The 23,114-nt window shown below is 43.7% G+C and overlaps 1 protein-coding gene across 2 annotated transcripts in view; it reads left to right on the top strand.

Moving 5' to 3' along the window:
- Positions 1-23,114, top strand: part of GNAO1 (G protein subunit alpha o1) — a 313,012-nt gene that overhangs the window by 74,537 nt on the left and 215,361 nt on the right. For both annotated transcript variants that reach the window (XM_084644222.1, XM_084644223.1), the window contains exon 3: positions 16,294-16,435. In XM_084644222.1, coding sequence (XP_084500348.1) covers positions 16,294-16,435 — 142 coding nt within the window. The remainder of the gene's footprint in view (positions 1-16,293; positions 16,436-23,114) is intronic.

The following is a 23,114-nucleotide window of genomic DNA, read 5'->3' as shown; positions in this document are numbered from 1 at the left end:
CCTCTAAGGAAGGAGATTCTACCACCTCCCTAGGTAACGCATTCCAGTGTTTCACCACCCTCTTAGTGAAAAAGTTTTTCCTAATATCCAATCTAAACCTCCCCCACTGCAACTTGAGACCATTACTCCTCGTTCTGTCATCTGCTACCATTGAGAACAGTGTAGCTTCAGAACTCTCCTGACTGCACTTTTATAACCTTGGATCAAGGAACAAATAGTCTCACCAGATCTGGTGGAGAAATTTCCATCCAAGTTTGAACAAAAAATGTCTATTTCACTGTTCTCTTTGGGGCCTGACAGCTATGTTATAGGATGTAAGGATCAGCAAGACTTTAATGTGGGCCTGCAGGGCTATCAAAAAACCACCTCCGCACACTGCCACAGAGCAGCTGCTGTACCCTGGGTGCTCCCTGCAATCCACATCTGCAGAGGTTGCCATGGGAAATTCCACCTCGAGTGATAGGATGGACAGTTGTTTTAGCAATCCCTGATTGACTCCCTGATCCTGTATAAGCCTCTGGGGCATTCCAGGAAGTGTCCAGGCAACAATGTCAATCCCTCGCTCGCTGCCATGACTGCCCTGCTTCTGAACTCTCAACACTGACCTCGGCTCCAACTTGGATTCTGACTCCCGACCGACCCCTGGGACCACAACACTGACCCTCATAACCTGGTATTGACCCTTGACCTGATTCCTGACTTTGGCTCCAGCTCTGACTCTAGGCTTGACTCCTGACTCTGACACTGGTACAGACTCCTGGCTTCAGTTCCTAGTTCCCAAGATCCTGCCACTAGTCCTGCCTACCATCACTCCGGTCCCTGACATACACAGTACTGATGGAAGCAAAGAGTGAAATTCACCACATTCAGAATGTCTGTGCACCACTAAAGTCCTAAATTAAGGGCTTAAGGGGTGCATAGACTGTGTGATGACCTTTAGAGATGGATCCTACAAACCCTTACTCACCTCATGAGTAAGGACTGCTTACATGGGAGCTGGACCTTTAACTCGTGAGCTTTTTATCTGAATGTGATACACTTGAAATATAATATCCTACTGTCAATTTCTTGTCAGTTTTAGTAAAGAAAACATTGTTTGCAACATGTATATTGATGTGTGCACAACCCAGTTCAATAGGAAACATCAGTTCAATTGGAAAATGGATCCCCCTAGGTAAGAGATGCAATAATTGGTTGGGGATTTTTTTTTCATATTTGTTTTTTTTTTTAAGTTAGGCATTTTGAAGCTGTAGCCGATGTTGTCTTTTGAAATCATTTCGGCAGGCTGAAGTTATGCAAAATACCTTGGAATGACAGCCTTTATGTTTCTATACTTTCCACTCAGTTGTTAAGTGCTGAGCACCTCCTGCTGGATGCTGAAGTCACAAGGAAAGCTGTGAAAATTGAGGGGAAATTAAATTCCACTGGTTTCTGTCCAAAGCAAGAGCCTGGAGTAAAAGGCTCAGCAGCGGGCTCCACTTACTGAACACCAAGGGCCATCTCTCACTTTTGCTAAGGAAACACTTGTTCAGGAGAGTTGGGTGTAATAAACTAAATTCCTTTCTAGTAGGAAATCTACATGGCCTCTTGCTCATGCCAGTTGGACACCATGACTTGAAAACCCAATGTCACAAATCGTAAACCAGATCCTCAGTGGAGGATTAACACCAGGTGAGAATCTGGCTCCCTGAAGTTTGATGTATGTATGTATGTATGTATGTATGGCCTATTCCAGTTTAGCTCAGTAAGATCTTAAGAGGGTTAAAGGTCATATTATAAAGACCCGTGAGCCTCGGTGGCACAGTAGTTCTGTGCTCTAACCTTAACATCACTGCAGCACATGACTCAGACTGAGAGGGAGTGTTAACTAGTGATCAGAGCAGGAAATAGGTGCAAGGACTCCTGGATTTTTGTTCGCCATTCTGCTACTGGATTTGCCCTGTGATTTTTTATAATTAAGCACCCTGTGCCTCAGTTTACTAATCTTAAAAATGGATCCAGCACCTTTTCCTAGCGGGATATGTGAAATCTTAAATAGACAGCATTTGCAAAGCGCTTTGCAATCATGGGATAACAAGCTCTGTAAAAGTCATTATTCTAAGCGTCTTTATTGAACCTGAAATGAGCTTGGTTTTCTCAGGCTAGTCCGTGATGGGCATTTCATTTGTCCATATCACAATTGTAGCGCACAGTCTGTGCTCTAGATACATTGGTAGATCGGCGCTAATGCAGCTCCTGGCTACATTTTATGTGGCTTTGTTGGGTTACCACCCACAAGACAAAACATTAGCCCTCTCTCTATCATGACTGGGGCCCTGTGTTTGTGCCATTTGTGACTTGTGTGGCAAACACTGATTTTTAAGGCTGGGTTCTGTTCAGTGTGTTTCAGTTGAAAAGCCATAGGGTCTGATTCTGGTCTCAGTTGAATCACTGTACAGGTCTGATCCAAAGTCTACTGAACTCACTAGGAAGCCTAACACTGATCTCAAATGGTTTGGGATCAGCCTCTACGTCAAAATTTACTTTAAACAAGTGTTTATGTCCATCCCTATTCAGCAAAGCATGTAGGCACCTGCTTAAATTTAAGCATGTGCTTACGTTCCATTGAAGTAATTGGGATTTAATGTTCTTAAGTGATTTCCTGAATAGGGATACAGGATTACTCTCATGCTTACAGTTTAACATGTACTTAAGTTCTTTGCTGAATCAGAGCTTTAAGCGTGTGCTTAAATCCAACTGAAGTCAGTAGATTTCAGCACATGCTTAACATTAAACAAAGGTTTATGGTGCTTTGCTCAATCAGGGCGTAAGTGTGAACAGAATAAGGCCAGTGATCTCGCTGTCTGGCCAATGTACTACTGAGCAAGAGCCCTCTAATTTGAACACTCTGTGTATCAGTGTGATGGAGTAGGGGTTATTTAATGGTTTTATGTGAAGAGTTAAATATAATTAAATGATTTAAACAATTTTTACTGTAATATAAAGAATATGACTGTATTCCTAATTTCCCTTGACCAACAACTTAAAATGTATTAAAACCTGTGTGCCACAACAGACCTTTTTTGGCCTTGACAAAGCAATGAACCCCCACCCCAACCCCCCCGTTTTGGTTTGTTGGGGTTTTTTTTTGCATCGACAAACCATCAAGACATTCTATTGTAATGTGATCACATGAAATCATCACAGCCCGTGTTCAGTCTAGCTGAAAGCTAACACAGGATGAGGGTCAAAGTTTAGGTCGTGAGCTTAACTTTTCGAAAGTTTAGGAACAGGCGGAGCTGGGGTTTAGATTCAGGCCTGTCTTTCTTTGGGACTCGTTAAATGTCTGTGAGCTGATCCATGAACATTTAGTTTGTCCCACAGATTGCAATACTGAATGAAACCTAACTCCAGTCACCACAGTCTGTCCCTCACTTTCATTGATACAAAAAATCCCTAAAAGGTCAAGGGGAAGGTGTATTTAATCATTAACAGCCAAAGCCCAGGGCATTAACTGGGGATTAATAGCTGTCTAGGAAGAAGTGATGACCACAGGTAACCCAAGCTCAGTTATAAATCTCATGAAATGCTCTTTGTCCCTACAATCCCTACAAATACCCACTCTCCTAACACAACCCCCCCCCATCTTTTCTCATGCATGAGAGGGGACTGTATGCTTTATGTCATCAGCTGGACGTATTTAAAGAAATAGTGCCTCCCATTTGGTGTGCGCTACTTATTTAGGCCCAAGTTCAGCAAAGCACAAAAGAATGTGCTTAGTTTTAAGCACCTAAGTGTTTTAATAAAATGGGGCCAAAGTTAGCCAATCAATTTGTGTCCATTGTTGCTGAGTACTCCATTTATTTGATAAGGAAGCAATAATTGAGGCCCTGAGCATTTCTTCAAAATGTATGACTTGCTGGGAGATAGGGGAAGGTCTGATACACAGCTGAGCCATGGAGCCCCAAGAAATGTCCTTCACCAGTGTTGATACTGCCATTGGAAGATGAAAATGACATTACAATCCATAGCATATAGATTTTGTTGGTACTGAGTGATTGGCTGATGCACTCTAGTAATGTCTAGTGCATAGCAACCAAATTGTTTCAATCATCTCTCCACATTCCATTCAGCACATAGTGCACTTTACTAATCGCTTGGTGAATGAAATGCTTTTTCTTAATTGCTCAGAAGTCTTATAAAATTAAAATGGCTTTTTTCTATCACACTCCCACACTCTTTTTCCATCTTTACTGTAGAGCGATGAAGAGGAACCTTCCCATTAAGAGCTTTCTTTACAGTTAAATGTATTTAGAAATCTAATGAAAAGAAGCAAATATAAACCGTTCAAAATACAGGATGTGAATCTTCAAGGTGCTGAGCTCCCATGGACTTTTGTGGTTACTTTCAAGGACCACACCTATCATGATCTAATTTTCAGAAACCTCTAAGAACTGCTTTTCACTTGCATCTACACACTGCTTGTTTTCACTAGCACCATGCACACTTTCCTGTTTTAAGAAAAGGAGTACTTGTGGCACCTTAGAGACTAAGAAATGTATTTGAGCATAAGCTTTCATGAGCTACAGCTGTGAGCTGTAGCTCACGAAAGCTTTTGCTCAAATAAATTGGTTAGTCTCTAAGGTGCCACAAGTACTCCTTTTCTTTTTGCGGATACAGAGTAACACGGCTGCTACTCTGAAACCTTTCCTGTTTTAATGATTGCAGATGGCTGCAGTATGTAAGATGCTGTTCCTTGTGCCCTCACACACATGGGCTGGCCAGAATCGGAATGGGACATCTCCAAGAAACACTTTCAGGAAAACTGGAAAAACATTAAGTTGATCCATTTGCTTGAAAATGGTATAAATAACAGCAATATATCTTTAAACGACAATGTATTTTCCAAATATATAAGTGACTGAATTAAAGAACCATGGAAAAAAGCTGCAATAAATTTCAGTGGTCAAATATACACCAACAAGTGAAGAGGACAAATTGCTAAGCCATATAGTAAAATAAAATGGTAGATACTGAGTTGTGGCTGTCGAAGCATTAGATAGCCAGTGGATGTCTCATAGGAGTTTCACCACCCAAGTAGTAAGCAGTCAATGGAAATATTTTAGGATCATGACTGCTGAACTATTAAGCAGTGGGTATATCCTAAAGCAAAACTGGGATCATTTGCAGTACTCCTATCATTCATTGTTGTGCTGGAAACAAGTCTCTTCCCAGCTTTGAAATCCACAGAGAAATATTTAGAATTGCTTTTATTAAAAAGGAATAATTTTGATGCCTCTACTTCAGACACAGGACCTAATGATATCACTGTGTTGACCAGTCAGCAGTATCATCACTGATTGAGAAAGAGGGCTAAAAATAGCCTCAATCATTTAATTCTGCATCTGCAACACATGCAGACCCCTGATAGTCAATAAATAGGTTGGCTACCATACAGCATTTCAGTGGAAGTTATAATACAACTTACAAAAACTAGAGTGACGTTAGAGAATCTTCCATAATCTAGGTGTCAAGGTGCTTACAATTCCCAGGATAAAGCAGGTGAAAATACCGCATCTTGGGGAAAAAAGAGTTCACCTTTATCCAGAACATTTTAATAAATAGTTATTTAAATATCTGGTGTGATGTGTTGCCTGGCCCCTTTGTGACACATCTCAGAATTTCTTTCTGTAGATTATATTATACCGGGACATGCATAAAGCATTTCAGCTCTGTGGAAGGACAAGGCTCATCTTCTTTTCCACACGGCCTTACAGTGCTATTGGTACAGAAAGGGGTCTGTATATAGTCATTTGAATCAAAGAATAAGTCCCACAGGGCTAAGATTGTTCTGTACTCGTCCAACAGAGCCGAATATAATGGTGCTAAGCAATTCTTGACTTTCTTTCTTTCCCTCTGTGGGAACCTGGACACACTGTTTGCAAGATCAGTGTGGCATAACTGGCTGTGTGTGGTGTGCTTGTGATGCGTCTGAACGAGGCATTTGACTTGGACTATCTTTTCTCTTACAAGCATTAAATCATCCTTTGTTCTTGTTCAGGAACAAGGCAACTTCATGTTGCCATGTCAAATTCCTTCCAACTATGCCTTCAATTTTCTTCTCTGACTACCTCAGAACCATCTTTTTAAAAAAATCAGAATTAATGATCAAAACCTTCCAAAAGAAATAAATTCTTGGTCTGCATAACTGATTACCTCCTTGCTTGTAATTGGTAGAAGCTATTGTAGAACACACTTTCTGTTTAGTTGGGGTGAGCATCGGTATAGACTGTTCTGTCAGATGTGGCTGCTGTTAGATTTTGTAGTAGTTTTTGGCAAAATCCAAATTTCCCAAAACGTTGGTGGGTTGTCCGAGCAAATATTCGGAAAACATTAAATATTTCACTCTTCCCCCCTCCCCCCCCCAGCTTGCTAAAACTGAAAATGCTGCTGCTCGAGGCTCAGCATCAGTCGTTTGAGAATTGAAGATTCTGCTCAGCTCTGATCTAATAGAACAGTTTCAAGATGTGAGCAGATGAGAGAGTTTTGACTTGCGGCATCTATTGAAGTTGAAAGCATGCTAGGTGTTCAAAACACCTTTGATCATTTGTTGACATTGCGTCAGAAGTCTGATGTAACATTAAATGATCCATGGAACATGGAACGAACTTAACCTTTCAGATGCCTGAATGTGCTACCTCTGCTTCCATCTCCATTGCTACAGGAGAATCAGAAACTCGATTTGAATACTGAATTTAAATAGATCTATCCAAACAAAACCTAGTCAGTGGAAGCATGGCACCTAATTCCCTTAGGCCCCTTTGAAATGCCTAAAATGCAGAATTTGAACATGAAAACCAAGACATACTGGGTCAAATCATGCAATATTCAGTGAGAATGAGGTTCACTCATGGTAAGGAAGATCAGTGCAAGGACATCCATGCTGATGACTATAGATACACTGAGCCAAGTCTAGGGCTGGTATGAAGAGATTCAAATCTACTGTAGTCCAGCCAATTTCTGGAGCCATAGAAAACGTGTATTTTTTATTGCAAATCCCCCCTACAAGCCCAGTAAGGGTCTGATTCTGATCTTGTTGTTCACCGCTGTAACTCCACTGTCTTTATCGGCGTGACTGCTGGTTTACTGTAGTGTGCGACCAGAATTGGTCACTAGTTCTTCAGGTGCAGACACAAAAGTTTAGAAGCTAGTACATAGATTCTGTGTAACCCACACATCACCTGGGTTTGGTATTCTGTCCCATCTAGTGGCACCGAGACCACTTAGAGATTAATGAGTCTGCTCTACAGCCATAACTAACAGCCATATGGCTTTTAGCTCATGCAGTAGAGGCTCATGCACCAAGCTTCGGAGGTCCCAGGTTCGATCCCAACGACCGGGGTCTGTCGGAGTTACAGCTGCACTGATCCTCAGGGGATTTCACTGTCTGGCTCATGGGTCTCAGCCACGTTTTTCTCTAGTGTTTTCCTGGGAATGACTTTTTTTTCTTAATGATAGCTAGGGAAATGCTGGGCAGTGGGAGAAGACAGTGTTCATGAAATGTTCAGCTGAACAAACAAAAGGAAAGTAATATATTTCAGCATGAGCGACCCACTAAACTCTCCAAAGCTCTTCTTTCAGAATTGAAAATGTGATAAATTAGAGGGCTCCTGTGGTTTGCCTGCTTTGTGCGGCTTTGATGTAAGGGAATTCCCAGGTGACAAAAAGCCAGCACACCAGCTCTTGCTCCGGGGACATGCTAGAAGCATCCCAGGAAGCGGTCATTGTTGGAATGCTACTGCAGAGATCCTCAGCTAGGAATGGCCGACTGGGAGTTGTTCCCTCAGATCCTCCGGACCTGGGGAAGGGTAAAGTTGACTTTAAGGGAAAGACTAACAGCACTGGCTAGAACTAAAGTCAGCTTTACCCTTCCCCAGTTCCTGGACTGGTGCAAAACATCTCATATAAACCACAACTGAAAAAAACCCTTCATAACAAAATGTCCTCTTCTCCCCAGGTGCCTCGGCTGGAGGTGTGGCTTTCCCAATGCTCCTCCTCCACAGTTTGGAGGCAGAGTCAACACGATTCAGCATTGTTCTTCCTGGCCTAGGAGAGGTTAGCAGGTCACCCCTCTTCCTTCTAGTGTCTCCCCCATAAAGAGGGAAAAGGCAAGTTATAGGCTGCACTCCTTCCTAGAACTTGTCCTGAGTTCTAGGAAGGAAGGCAGAAGGCATGGCTGAGAGGAGAGATCTGCCCCACCCTACACTATAAGGGTCCAGATCCTGGGTCCTAAAGAGACCAGAAGCCTGGGGATTTTCCAGACACCAATTGTTCATCTGGAACTATTTCATCTCCCTCAGCAGCTACCTGTGTGTTTCCTAGGTCTCTGTCTGCTGCAGAACTCCTAGAATGGGGTAGCCTAGCCCCTGAGCTTTCCCCCTCTGGCTCTCATGGGCCGATTGACCTGGTTACAAGGGTTCCTCTTGCTTAAATGAACTCTGGTTCAAGATTAAAGAAGGCAAAGGCGTGAGTCAGGCACTGAAGCATGGGGACGCTTTCATGCGAAAGGAAGCGGATTTGTGTCTCTTGTTATTGATATTTGAGATCAGCATCTTTTTGCTCTACTGTTCATCTGTTGATACTAAACAGCTGGCATTCAGCCCCGAATTCCATTACCTTCTGGCCGCTGTATCCTCTTGCAACCTCATATCGCTTTTGCTGGCCTCCCTGGCTGTAGCAATGTTAGCGCTCAAAGCCGAGGCCATGCCATCAGCTGCGCAAAAACCAGTCAGGGGATTGGCTTGTGTGTGTCCCCGACTGGGAACAAATCATATGGATAGAATGCCATTTTTTTTTCCAGGGACAACATAAAAATAAGACCAGTAAGTGTTCAGAGTGGGTGAGCTCAAGAATAAGATTGAAATTAAAAGCATCTGTGGGCACTGCCCTAGGATCCGGAGAATGGTATGTAAACCTTTTCTTTTTTTATGAAGCAGATCGTCCCAGTGCTAGGTTTGAAAGACATGTAATTGATCACATCTGACAGGTCTTCTTTTTGAGGCATTCTTAACAACCGAAGTCGTTCTGCAAATCCTAGATATGTTCTAGACACACCTAGAGCTTAATTCTTGAGATACTTGGAGAGAGAGAGATTTTATAGGGGGTCATCTTCTTTCCAGGCAGCAGCCATGTGCTACTACTGAAGAAGGGAATAATTCATGTATCTTAAAGATTGGCTACAGATCTCGAAAAGGAGAAAATGCATGGCTCCTGAATATTGATTTTCTAGTCATGTCTGTCCAGGATCAGCAAGTAATTATACACATTACATGGTGAAAGTGCACTTAAGCAGTGAAGCTCAGAATTGGGTAAGGGGCATTGTCAGACACACTTTGTAAACTCCAGCGGATGTAGAGATTAAAATTACTTGGTGTCCAACCCAGCAAACTCAGCCGGGCACCTGGAAGAGACAGGGCTCAGCTGGATTTACATCATCACCACTAATAAGGACTCCGTGATCAGAACTGAGCTGATCATTTCGCTAATTGTGCACAGATGGAAATAGAATCGAGCTCACTCTCTCATAGCTGTACTGGTTTTGCAGAGCAAACTGAAATCATAACTAGAGATTTTGTCAGTACAGAGAGCAGGTTATGACTGGAAGACCTACTGCAAACACATAATATTGCATGGGTGAGGAACCATATTTACACAATCACTATTCTGACATTAACCCCAAGCAAGATTGTGGCATCTGGACATTTAATTCCGGATCTGGGCTATCTGGAAATAGTATTATAACTCTCTGGGTCATATCCATTCACTCCAGTGGGAGTTTTGACTAAGTAAAGGCTGCAGGAATCAGCCCCCTGGAAATCATTCATTTGTGATAACGAAGCATGCTGTGAACTGTACCTGTGTGTCATGATGACACCTTGCTAAAGTCTGGTTCCCTGTTTGCAACATTTAGGCCTAGTGATTATTTCTGCTTCCAAATTTTTTAACAGCATGTGACTTAAAATCATCCTTTACGGCCATGCAGTACTTAGGGACGAACATCTAGTAGCAAAGCTTTGCTCCAGAGTTCTGCTGATCCGGCTTTTCCTTGTTGACAGTCTCTTTGCACCAACACAGTCATAATTAAGGCTTTACAGACAAGCTATGCTTTATGATGTACTCTTTGGTTTCCCTGTAGTGGGCTTGAGGTAATGTTTGGTTTACCTGAAGTTTGTGGTGTGTACAGTAATTCTCTGTGAAACTGCTATCTGGTGAGTAAGACTAAGGGCCACATTTTTGAAATAGCCTCCAACTTTGCACCCACAATCAATTGTGGGTGCAATTTTGTGGGCATAAATAATAGCAACAAGACATCTAACTTTCTAATTGCATCCACAACTCAGGTAACCAGACATCTATTTGCCACTATTTGTGCTCACAGTTATTTTGTCTGCAACTGGTAGGTGCAAAATTGGAGGCCGGATTGAGTCCCCTTGTAAATTTTGATTCTAAGCTGTTTTCCTAGCTTCTCAGGTATACTTGTGAAACAGTACATTTTCCTATCTCACTCTCCCACTCTGGAAGGAAGCCTGTCTACAGGAACAGCATTCTGGGACATCAGTGGTCCAGCTCTCTACCATCCATTGTGGATGGCACCAATCTCTTACCACCTTCAAGGGGGACTTTGTCACGTGAATCAAAGTGAGCTTGATTCTCTTTTCACACTGGTGTAAACCAGGAGTAACTCCACTGAAGTAAAGGGAGATGCACCAGTGTAAACCAGGGAGTGAGATTAGAATCAGACCCAATATTATTATGCCTTAAAATGTGTTGAAAAAGCAATTATAACTTCTCAACTTTATTGCTGAGCTCTGATTCCTTCATCCCCTACCCGATCCCAGTTGTGCCACAAATATGGCTCAGCTATTTTGCAGACAGAACTGGTGAGATGTTGGACTCTGTATATGTCAGTGAGGAAAGCTGGCCATGCTCAGTGACTGTTCCACCAATAACAAAAGCAGAAGCAAAGTAATGATGTGCAATTTGTTTGCATTCATTTAGATGCTGTTTTGAACTAAGGTGGTACAATCCCAGTCTGATTCCGACGTGCAGAGCAATATCTTGAGCTGTGTTTCTTGGCAACGTTGCTGATTGGTGTAAATCACCTCAGTCCCTGGAAAAATCATGGAGCAGGTCCTCAAAGAATCAATCCTGAAGCACTTGCATGAGAGGAAAGTGATCAGGAACAGCCAGCATGGATTCACCAAGGGAAGGTCATGCCTGACTAATCTAATCGCCTTTTATGATGAGATTACTGGTTCTGTGGATGAAGGGAAAGCAGTGGATGTATTGTTTCTTGACTTTAGCAAAGCTTTTGACACCGTCTCCCATAGTATTCTTGTCAGCAAGTTAAGGAAGTATGGGCTGGATGAATGCACCATAAGGTGGGTAGAAAGCTGGCTAGATTGTCGGGCTCAACGGGTAGTGATCAATGGCTCCATGTCTAGTTGGCAGCCGGTATCAAGTGGAGTGCCCCAAGGGTCGGTCCTGGGGCCGGTTTTATTCAATATCTTCATAAATGATCTGGAGGATGGTGTGGATTGCACTCTCAGCAAATTTGCGGATGATACTAAACTGGGAGGAGTGGTAGATACGCTGGAGGGGAGGGATAGGATACAGAAGGACCTAGACCAATTGGAAGATTGGGCCAAAAGGAATCTGATGAGGTTCAATAAGGATAAGTGCAGGGTCCTGCACTTAGGACGGAAGAACCCAATGCACAGCTACAGACTAGGGACCGAATGGATAGGCAGCAGTTCTGCGGAAAAGGACCTAGGGGTGACAGTGGACGAGAAGCTGGATATGAGTCAGCAGTGTGCCCTTGTTGCCAAGAAGGCCAATGGCATTTTGGGATGTATAAGTAGGGGCATAGCGAGCAGATCGAGGGACGTGATCGTTCCCCTCTATTCGACATTGGTGAGGCCTCATCTGGAGTACTGTGTCCAGTTTTGGGCCCCACACTTCAAGAAGGATGTGGATAAATTGGAGAGAGTCCAGCGAAGGGCAACAAAAATGATTAGGGGACTGGAACACATGAGTTATGAGGAGAGGCTGAGGGAGCTGGGATTGTTTAGCCTGCAGAAGAGAAGAATGAGGGGGGATTTGATAGCTGCTTTCAACTACCTGAAAGGGGGTTCCAAAGAGGATGGCTCTAGACTGTTCTCAATGGTAGCAGATGACAGAACGAGGAGTAATGGTCTCAAGTTGCAGTGGGGGAGGTTTAGATTGGATATTAGGAAAAACTTTTTCACTAAGAGGGTGGTGAAACACTGGAATGCGTTACCTAGGGAGGTGGTAGAATCTCCTTCCTTGGAGGTTTTTAAGGTCAGGCTTGACAAAGTCCTGGCTGGGATGATTTAACTGGGAATTGGTCCTGCTTCGAGCAGGGGGTTGGACTAGATGACCTTCTGGGGTCCCTTCCAACCCTGATATTCTATGATTCTATGATTCTATGAAATCTAGTCCCTAGCAGACATGTGTCAACACTACGAAAAGCAAAACACGACCCTGTCTCTCTTGTGAGGCACGTCAGCTTCCTCCCAGAGTTTTGCAAGGTTTAATTATTAATATTTGTGCAAGGCTGGAAGATCCTTGGAATAAAGGTGCTATATAAATCCAAACTAGTATTAATTATATCATCAGCAGTGGCAGTTTTTGCAGAGAGATGGAGAACTGGATGAGCCTGGAGACTGAATTCATGCCTCTTGTTGCTTTCAGTGGATTTACTCAGGTGCCTCGGCATGAGATCAGAATCGGGTCCTCTCTGTTTATTCTCTGCATTGTTAAGCTGTGATTTTTTATTATTATTAAGTTATATGGTGAAATGTTGGAATCTAAAGCCACTGTCTTAATTAACACACATTAAACAGGCATTGTTGCACCTGATTTTTTGTGGCTCACCTTAGGGGCGTTCATTTTAAATCCTGCTTGAGGCGGCTTCTCAGGGGGGAAACACACATTGACCAGGAAGGGATTATGATAGTACGTGCCTCTGTAGTTCTGTCCCCCTTATGAATGTAGAAATTGGCATAACAGAAATTCTTCTTATAGGGATTTGGGCTCATGTGCCATAAAGGCATCTGAACAAGTGGAAAACCTTCATTCCTTTCTCGTGCCTCTCCAGGAAAATGCCACCCCATGTTTGCATATTTCCAGTGTCCACAGCACAGACTTTAGAAGGGAAGAATTTGCTTGTCCAAAAGTACTAAAGGGGTATAATGAAAGTCAGCTCTGCACATCAGTTGCACCCACAATAAGACCAGAGACTTTAGTGCCAGGAGTCCTTGATTTGTGTCACCCTCCACTTGATTCATGCCAAATATGGTCCTAATTACTGGACATCGCCCAGGAGTTTGTGAATTTCTCACATCCTTTTTAGTAATGACTCAACTGTAAATCAAGCTGGGACCCAAGGGAGTTTCACTTCTAGTGCAAGGGGAGGATCAGGATTCACCAATCTTTTTGGCCACTTGCACTCACTCAAATTCATATTTGGACCCACAGATGAGTCCAATGGGTGGGTCTAAGTGAGCTCTGTTTAGCACAGGAGCCAGGAGATGGGGAGCAGAGGTGGCTTTCTGCCACCTTCCTGCCTCCCAATACTGGGACTCTCCAAGGGCTGGTTCAGTCCCAAACACATAGCACAGCAGTCTCAGCACTGCTCTGATCCAAGCGGCCTTTCTGGCAGCCTAGGGTCCCCAAGCTCTAGCTATGGCCTGACGTGCGGCTTGCCCCAGCGTGAAGGTGGTAAAGTAGAGGCAACATATCCAGCTCTACACCACCTGAGGAGTCCCTCAACGGGATGGGTAAGCTGACCGGATGGCCCCATAGCTCTGCCAGAGCAGTACAGCGGCATCATAGCAGGCCCAGGGTTTGGCTCTGTGTATGAAATTCCTTGGCTTGCATGCATGAATATAAAATTCTGGCTGTGCAGAGTGGTAAGTGCAGGAGGCTCCATTGCACAGTCATCTGATCAGGGTTGCAAAAATGTCAGGGAGGGCTCAGTCCTCAATCCCACCCCTCCTCTACCCACTCCAGGGTGATCTCAGTCCTCAATCCCACTCCAGGGTGATCTCAGTCCTCAATCCCACCCCTGCTCTACCCACTCCAAGCTGAGAGCAAAGTCCACCCTTTCTCCAAGAGTCACGCTCATTGCCATTAAAGAATACAGAAACAGTACACTTGCTTGGCGACAAGCCATCCATCCTCAATGCGACCTATTACCCAAAGCGCCGTACTGTCCCCAACGACATAGTTAGCAACCATAATCAGACCATAATCACTGTCTGGATGGTGGCACCATTTCTTACATTAGTAGCTGTGTTGATTGGTTTGGGGGTTGTTTTTTTCTCTCCTTTTCTTCTTAACGCCAGACCTTTATGCGGATACATTTGTTTTTTTCTTATTCCCTTGGTACTGTGGCAGGTCCAGACACCACCTGCCATTTGCAGTAACACCCCCTTGGCTCCTGCAGTATGTTTACATTGCCATTTGTGAGACTATTCCTGATGAGTGTTTTTGTTACTCTTCCTCTTAGTTATTGCAGGAGAGCGCAACGTGGCCCATGGCCCCTCCCAGTCCCCAGCCACTGCTTCACCTCAGCAGCCCCCACTGATTATGGTCTGTTTTAGCAACTAGACTAATGAATGAGGGAATACAAACTGAATAAGCAGTGAAGGCTCTATTAAATTATTACGATGGCCTAAACAAAGAAGACTGGCAAACGCTTGGATTTAGACCAGTTGTTTAGTACAAGATCTATAGACCTGTTCATCTTCTAACACTGGAGAAAACCAGGAGTAGCTCCATGAAAGCAAATAAAGCTACGCCAGTTTAAAGCTAGTGAGAGAAAAATCTAATGCATAGAGCTGGATGGTTTTATATCAGGGGTGGGCAAACTTTTTGACCCGAGGGCCACATCAGGGTTGCAAAACTGTATAGAGGGCTGGGAAGGGAAGGCTGTGCCTTCCCAAACAGCCTGGCCCCCGTCCCCTATCCGTCTCCCCCCCCACCCCCCGACTGCCTCCTCAGAACCTCTGACCCATCCAACCTGCCCTGCTCCTTGTCCCCTGACTGCCCCCTCCCAGGACCCCATCCCCCTATCCAATGCCCCCTGCTCCCTGTCCCCTGACTGCCCTCCGCACCCCCCTACCTGCTGACAGCCCCCCCCCAGGGATTCCCACACCTATCCAACCCCCCGTTCCCTGTCCCCTGATTGCCCCACTCCAGAACCCCCCACCCCTAACTGCCCTCCGGGACTCCCACTCCTATCCAACCGCCCCTGCTCCCTTACCATGCTGCTCAGAGCAGCAGGAGCTCGCAGCCCCGCCACCCAGCCAGAGCCAGCCACGCCACCCGTGCTGCCCGGCAGAAGCGGTGGGTCAGAGCGCTGATGTGGGGTGGGGGGACAGCAGGGGACGGGACGGGGGCTAGCCTCCCGGCCAGAAGCTCACAGGCCAGGCAGGATGGTCCCGCGGGCTGGATGTGGCCCACGGGCCATAGTTTGCCCACCTCTGTTTTATATTAACTATTATAAAGTCATATTTTCTGGTTTGAGTTGGAATATGTAGTGTTGCTCTGGTACGTTTTACATGTGAATAGAGAATACCTGTGCATTCAGTACCATACGAATGGTTTCTAGTGCACAGAACTGATACATTGCTGTAAGTATAATTTCTACGCAGTCTTGAGTAAAGAGAAATTTGTGACAGAACTCAGGTTATTAGCCCTTAGGGTGTACAGATGGCAGAGCTCCTTATGGTAAACTTGTCTATTGAGCAGGCGATTCCAATGGGTTGTAAGTGCTATATTATAGATGTGTTTGTGGCTGTCTACCAGACTACAGGCCTGATCCAATTCCAATTGGAATCAAGAGAAACATTTCCATAGACCTCAGTGTGAGGTAGATTGGGACCTGAAACCTCATCTAGGCTACCAGTGGCTGCTGCTGTCATACAATTGGAAGATGAAGCCGTTCAAGCACCACTCCAGGTTCAAGTGTGTTCAATTAAATGAGAGGCAGCCAACAGCAGTAAACTGGAACCCTGTGTGAGGTCTCATCGTGAAGCTAGCAAGGAGAAAACTAGAATGTCACTCTCGAAAGCCTGAAGCGCCACTAATGGGAAACACTGGTCTAGTAAAGAAATGCCAAGTAAATTAGGCCAATCGAGTTATTAAATCAATTTTTAAACAACTTTGTTCTAACGCTTCGATGCAAATGACATTCGTCTCAGGTCTTTATCATTTCTTTTTATGTAGGATCATTCATGAAGATGGTTTCTCCGGAGAAGACGTGAAGCAGTACAAGCCTGTGGTCTATAGCAACACTATTCAGTCACTGGCAGCTATCGTCCGTGCCATGGATACCTTGGGCATTGAATACGGTGATAAGGAGCGAAGGGTAGGTCAATATCCAATTGAAATGATGGATTGAATGATTTGCAAAGAGCTGCTTTGGAGGAAAAACTAGAGATTACATAGCATGAGAAGAGGCATATTTGCACAACCCAAACACATCTAGGGGAAGATTTTCAGACATTTCAGTTATGCAATTGCGTGACTAATTTGATCAGTTTGTGCAAATTGCATGTGCAAGTGGCTAACTTAATAGATTTGCACATGCAGTTACTGATATGCACATGCAATTGTGGTAATTATGGGCACAACTGCCTCTCTAAACAGTATGAAAATGTGGCCATAGGTTCCTTCCATATTACAAAACCCAGCTGTCTCTGGACACGGCAGTGCATGGTCTCTTTTACAGGCCACAAATAGGTTCCTATTCTCCTACAAAGGTCCAAAATACAGATGTGAGCAAATAAACTCATGATAACAGTACAGTAGATATTTTCTACCCATTGGAAATTTGCTTGAGGCAAAAAAAATGAAATATTTCACAGAGAACGTTCTGCTGATGTTCAGGTGTCTTCCTTGGGCCTTGTCTACGTGGGAAAGTTTTTTTTCAGAATAATTTTAGTTTTTTCAGGGTAATTGGCCTTGTGTCTGCAAATAAAAATTCTCTTTTTTTTAATTATCTGATTTCTTATTCTTCTTTAACAATCCACTTTGGAAGTGAAATGACTTCTGGAATGAGGGTTTTTTCCCCAGAATAAGGTTTGTGTGGAGGCATGCAGCGGCTGTAGTGTTTCAGATTAACTACTCCACTTCTGGCAGTCTTCCTGCTGCTATGCACACTGCTTAGCTTCTTACTTGCATTGGCATGTCTGTTTACCTGTGTGCCCTCTACTGCTCTGGGGTCATTTGGACCCGATGTCACTTTGCGCACAGCAAGGAGGTCTCGGTGTTGCTGGTTTTTCCATAGGGAAACTAAATCCTGGTGATATTTTCTACCATGATTTACAGAATAGAGACTACTATTGGAGATCTTGTGAGCAGTTTGAGAACCAACATGATGGCTTTGAACTGTTGATTAGTCAGTGACTCATCTCCAACCAATGCACATAGCTTGTCTTTGCTAAAATCTATGCACAGGGGGAAAAAATCATTCTCCATGTCTGATAAATAGTCTGTGACAGATGGCTTTAAATGTAAAATTTAATTTTTTTATGCATGAAATCCTAATTCTCTGAGGTTAAACCCATTCCACTTAGGCTCTGGCTTTACCAACTAATGGAGGATCTCAGTAATCAGGACTATGACTAATGAAAAATTGCTGCCTGAAACCTGTGGATAGCATTAAAGGTTATGTCAGTTCCTGTTCCTGCAGAGAAGGTGCCAACTGTTCCCTTGGAGAATTCCTGTTACACCAAGGGGACTTGAGGACTACCCCTCATGTTCTCCCTGCCTCACAGAAACAGTGGCGTGGTGACAAGAAGCTGAGGTTTGCTTGGATTGTTGCTAACTCCGCTCCCCTTGCTCTTCTGGGCCAAATTTTTAAAGACAGCCTCTAAACTGCAGGGACTCAGCCCCCCCAAATCACAGTTTGAACACAAAATCTGAATGGTGGGTGTACAGAAATGCAAATGCAGGGGTGAAGCTTTGGGTTTGGGATTCTTTGTTTTCGGTGCATGCCCCACTTTTCACAAACCTAACAGCCAAATCTTGGCAGCCCTTACTCAGCCAAAACCCCCCTTTGACTTCTAAAGATCAGTTCCTATAGAAATGGGGTTTGAACAACGCCTGCCCCAGCTTAAGGTAACTGGAAAGGCTTCCATTGATGTCTCTGGGACTTAGATCAGGCCCATAAATAATAAAATATTCTTTGAACATGAGGACACCCTGTAATGTACCAGTGACACCCCCGTAATTTTGTTCGTACATGTCTTCATTATACACAAGTCAATGAACAGACATTTTTTAAAACAATGCCTCTGACACGCAGAGTATGTATGTCCCATCACAGGATTTTGAAAATGTGCAACCAGGCATGTGATTTTAGAACGTGGCTCCACAATGGTGAAAAGCAATGGGTTACTACAAAACGTGATCTGGCATAATACCAACTCTTGGATCCACCTTGAGAAAATCTTGTTTTTAAGCCAATTAGACTCATAGACTTTTAAGGCCAGAAGGGACCATCGTGATCATCCAATCTCATCTCCTGCTCATCACCGGCCACAGAACCTCACTCAGCCACTCTCGTAATAGACCCATAACCTCTGGCTGAGTTACTGAAGTCCTCCAATCACGATTTAAAGACTTGACGTTACAGAGAATCCACCATTTACTCTAGTTCATACTGGCAAGTGACCTCTGCCCCATGCTCCCAGAAGAAGGTGAAAATTCGCCCATATTAGAAATAGGTATTACAAATCAATGCTTGTTCCACTTCCTGCCCTCGCTATGGGATTTTAAACTAAGTGGTGAAACTTTTGGCCCATGATTTTTATCTTGACAATGTCCCTTTCAGAGATACACTTAAATCTTTTGCGTGTATCAGACTTCTTTCCCCCTTCAATTATTTTCATAATAGTCATAAAAAGAACCCACCCACATCCCAGAGTTGAAAGTGTACAGAATGAGAATAATGCAGTTAATACAAAAAAACTGGGGGGGTTCTAATCAAGTGGAAGAATCCCAAGGATGGGTTCTCAGGAGTCCACTCTTGGTGAAGAGCAGAAAAAGGGTGAAGTAGTTTCATGTGAAGAAGCGACTAATGTCCTGTAGGCCTTCAGGTATTTCTAATTCCTTTCTGGATGTTGTGGTCTTAGTGAGAATTCTGGGAATTGCTCCATACTAGCTCCAGGAGAGAGGTCTCAAGTTTATTTTGAAGTCTGTTGCAGAGAGAAAGGCTACCCACTGTTGGCTGGGCATCTGCCAAAGGCTTTTAGCCTAGAGGATATTGATAGGCTGTCTAAGATCAAATAATTAGGCTTGAGTCAGTTCTCACTGATCTGGTTCACTCGGGGTGGCTGGATTGACTTCTCTCGAGTTACTCCTGATTTACAGAGGTGTAAGTGAGATCAAAATAAGGCCCTTGTGTTCAGACTGCGGCTTATCTGTTTATTAATAAAAAGCACAAGATCAAGGAGAAACATGGGCTATTTCATAACAGATCCTTACATTATCTCTTAGCTGATTGTCATAGTATTTCTTCATTCTCCCTGATCTAGCTATTGTAGAAATCGGTTCTCCTGGCCCTTTGCTCACCATTTGTTCCTTTCTCTTAGTCACTCCTTGCAAAAATGATTGGCTTTAAAGTGTATAATAGTATTTATTTTGATCTTGGAAGAAACAAAGAAATATTATACAGTTTCTGTTTCCCTGCATTTATTAGTTCACAGGTGCTCCAGACAGAGGGTTTGGTGCCATTAAACAGGCAATTTGATCAGTATTATAGCTACAGAATTCATCCCTTTAAAGCAATGCTTTTCCATTTTAAATCATTCCATAACAGGGCCGGTTGGAATGTGGTACTTTTAGGGTGATATTCAGTACTACATGCAAGACCTATGCCCTGCAGTTAGGTCACAAGAAGCAGTGGATATGTCTTGTGGCGGCCCTCTGCACCAGGGTGAATTTCACCTGGGGTTCTTTAGAGATGGAAACTTGACATATACAAATTTTCAGTGTGAAAGAACTTATTTCATTTATAAAGTGTGACTGAGATGAATGACCTTGGGTTTTGTTGTTGATGTAGGACTCATTGGTGGTTTCAGAGATACAAGATCACTTGTTCATATTCACTCCTGCCACTTCCATTAGGCTAAATATTAAGCCTCCAAGAAGAATCATAATTGAATCCCTCATCTTTTGTCAGTCAAAGTCATAAGATGAACATAGTAAGTGCTATACCAGCCCAGAGATCCATTTATTATCAGCCTGTCTCTGACAAAGGCTAATGCCAGATGCTTCAGAAGAAAAGGTACCAACAGCCTAAGGTACTGTAATTATGTACAGTACCTTGCTAGGGAAATTTCATCCTGACCCCAGCTGGTGATCATATGTTTGCCCTGAAGCATGAAGATGAATGGCTCTTGTGAGGTTATTTTAATTATCTTAGCTGCAGATGCTGTTCTTATTTATATGCATCTAATTTATTTTTAAAGTTACTAGAGGCCCAACAGAAGAGTCCATTGGCAGGAAGAATTTTCTTCTATAGATTCTCCAGATTCTCCTTGTCAGTCGTTCATTATTACTACTACTAGTAATAGCTGGAAGTGCATGCTGTCAGAGTCATGTGTAAAGAAAGCCAAAAATGGTGGAGAACTTAAAAATTGGACATAAAGGACTGAATTCCAGTGATGATTGAACCTGGCGAATGGTGGCAACTGTGCATGTAACAATCTCCTGGGTTGTATGAGCAAGACTGCACAGATGGTGGATCAGTTGGCAAATTAACTGTAAAGTAAGGATAGTAATTGGTTGAGTTACAATGGTCTAGGACTGTTGGCAGGGCATAGATACAACCTTTACTTTAGCTGGAAGCCCAAGCTGTTGCACAGGTGTAATTTGTAAAGTCAAAATGGTGAGAACTTAAAAATTGGACCAGATCGGACCAGCCCGCGAAACCCAGCGATGATTGAACCTGGTGATACTCTAAACAAAAAGAGCTCTCCACATGCCTGCAGCTGTTTCCATCACTTCACTCTGACTCAGACTTTCTAGGCTTCAGAGTGACAATCCTAGAATCTTACTATATAGATTGGGGATATTGATGGCCAGGTTCTGCCCTTGGTCACAGGTGTGTGACAATTGATTTCAGAGAGAGTGCATGAGTATAACTGAGGTTAAAATATCTGCTCAAATACCTGTAGTTGGCCCAGAAGGAACATATGTGTATTTCTCATCATTACCTTTCTAACTGGATTCATGGGAGGAAAGCTAAGTAAGATTCAGGCCATAAAACGTACGCCTACAGGTTAGACAGTCCTTAAAAGTGCCAGTATCTCTGAAAAACGCTCCTTTTCTTTAACTCATCCTTATAATCACACTGATCAGTGTAGTTATGTAGGGGAATCTGAAGTCTAAAGTTAGTAATTGAAAGAAAAAACAAATCAATGCAAGTGTTTGGATCGACCATAATTATGGGCAGATGATTGGTTTTCAGCTATTGCTTTGGGAGAGAGACAACTGGGTGAAGTCTAAGGTTAAAAATCTGAGCTATTGGTTATGAAAAATACCTTGCAGTATAGGTCAATGCTGCCCTCAGAATACGTTTGTAGTATGCACCAACTCAGTAGGAATTCTACATTTGTAACCACGCTGAGAGAATCTGGATGAGTTTATAAATTTTAGGGACCCAAACTCACGGCCATGCATAGCCCTACTTGCACTCTCACAAGGTTGAGGGAATTCTTTCTGCGTTTTGAATTCCTCTTCTTTAGTGGTATTTTCACAGAAAAGGAGTGCAGGCTAAAATAGCCTCATTGAGTAAGTTTGTATTAGCACAACGGACTGTAAATCTTCATCAGAGTTCTTACAGGATGATGTATATGTTACAAGCTATGTTATTCACGTAGCTGGAGTTGCATAACTTAGGTCGACTTAGCCCCGTATGTAGACCTGCCCACAGATGTATAAAATGCGTATTTACATAGTCTGAGCCTATAAGTGTGCACTGTGAACTAAATGACTTTTTTACAATGCAGGTTATTGACCAGATATCTGGAGGTGCTACAGTCTAAGCTATCGATACATATTTAAGCATTCTTTAAATGCATGGTATTGCCCAATTTAAGCCTTTTGCTTATCTGACTCCCTAAGAGGCTGTTGTTTAGGCAAGTGTTTTTAATGCCCATGAAACGAAGCGATCTGTATATTGAAATTCCCTTTGAAAGGTCATTACACACACATATACACACCCCTATTAAGTTATGGCAGCATAGCTATGATGGCCAAGAGTATGACCAAAAAAAAAAAACCAATCACGCTCCCGAACTGACACTGCTATGCCAGCAAACCCCTCAGTGTAGAGACAACTATGCAAACAGAAGAAGTTGGCTTAGCTAACATTATTTGGGGGAGCTGGCAGAGCTATGCTGGGAGAAGAACTCCTTCTGTTCGTATATGCTGCGTCTACACTAGGAGGCTATGGCGGCAGAGATATACCAGCATAGGTTCTGTAACATAAGGCTTGTCTCCACTTACTGCGGGATCGATGCATGGTGATCGATTCCCCGGGGGTCGATTTAGCGGGTCTAGTGAAGACCCGCTAAATCGACCGCTGATTGCTCTCCCATCGACTTCAGTACTCCACTGGAACGAGAAGCATAAGGCAGTGTAGATACCGCAATAAGCTGACCTAAGGTACATCAACTCAAGCTATGTTATTCACGTAGCTGGAGTTGCATAACTTAGGTCGACTTAGCCCCGTATGTAGACCTGCCCATAGACATAGCCTATATCAGGGATTGGCAACCTTTGGCCCACAGCCCACCAGGGAAAGCCCCTGGCTGGCCAGGCCAGTTTGTTTACCTGCCGTGTCCGCAGGTTTGGCCAATCGCGGCTCCCACTGGCCGCAGTTCGCTGCTCCAGGCCAATGGGGGCTGTGGGACAGGCGGCCAGCACATCACTCGGCCCGCGCTGCTTCCTGCAGCCCTTGTTGGCCTGGAGCAGCAAACCATGGCCAGTGGGAACTGCCACGCGGCAGGTAAACAAACCAGCCCGGCCCACCAGGG

Source organism: Lepidochelys olivacea (genome assembly GCF_965140295.1).
Source record: "Lepidochelys olivacea isolate rLepOli2 genome assembly, chromosome: 12".
NCBI lineage: Eukaryota > Metazoa > Chordata > Testudines > Cheloniidae > Lepidochelys > Lepidochelys olivacea.
The sequence above is the reverse complement of the archived record's forward strand: the minus strand, read 5'-3'. Positions and strand labels throughout refer to the sequence as shown.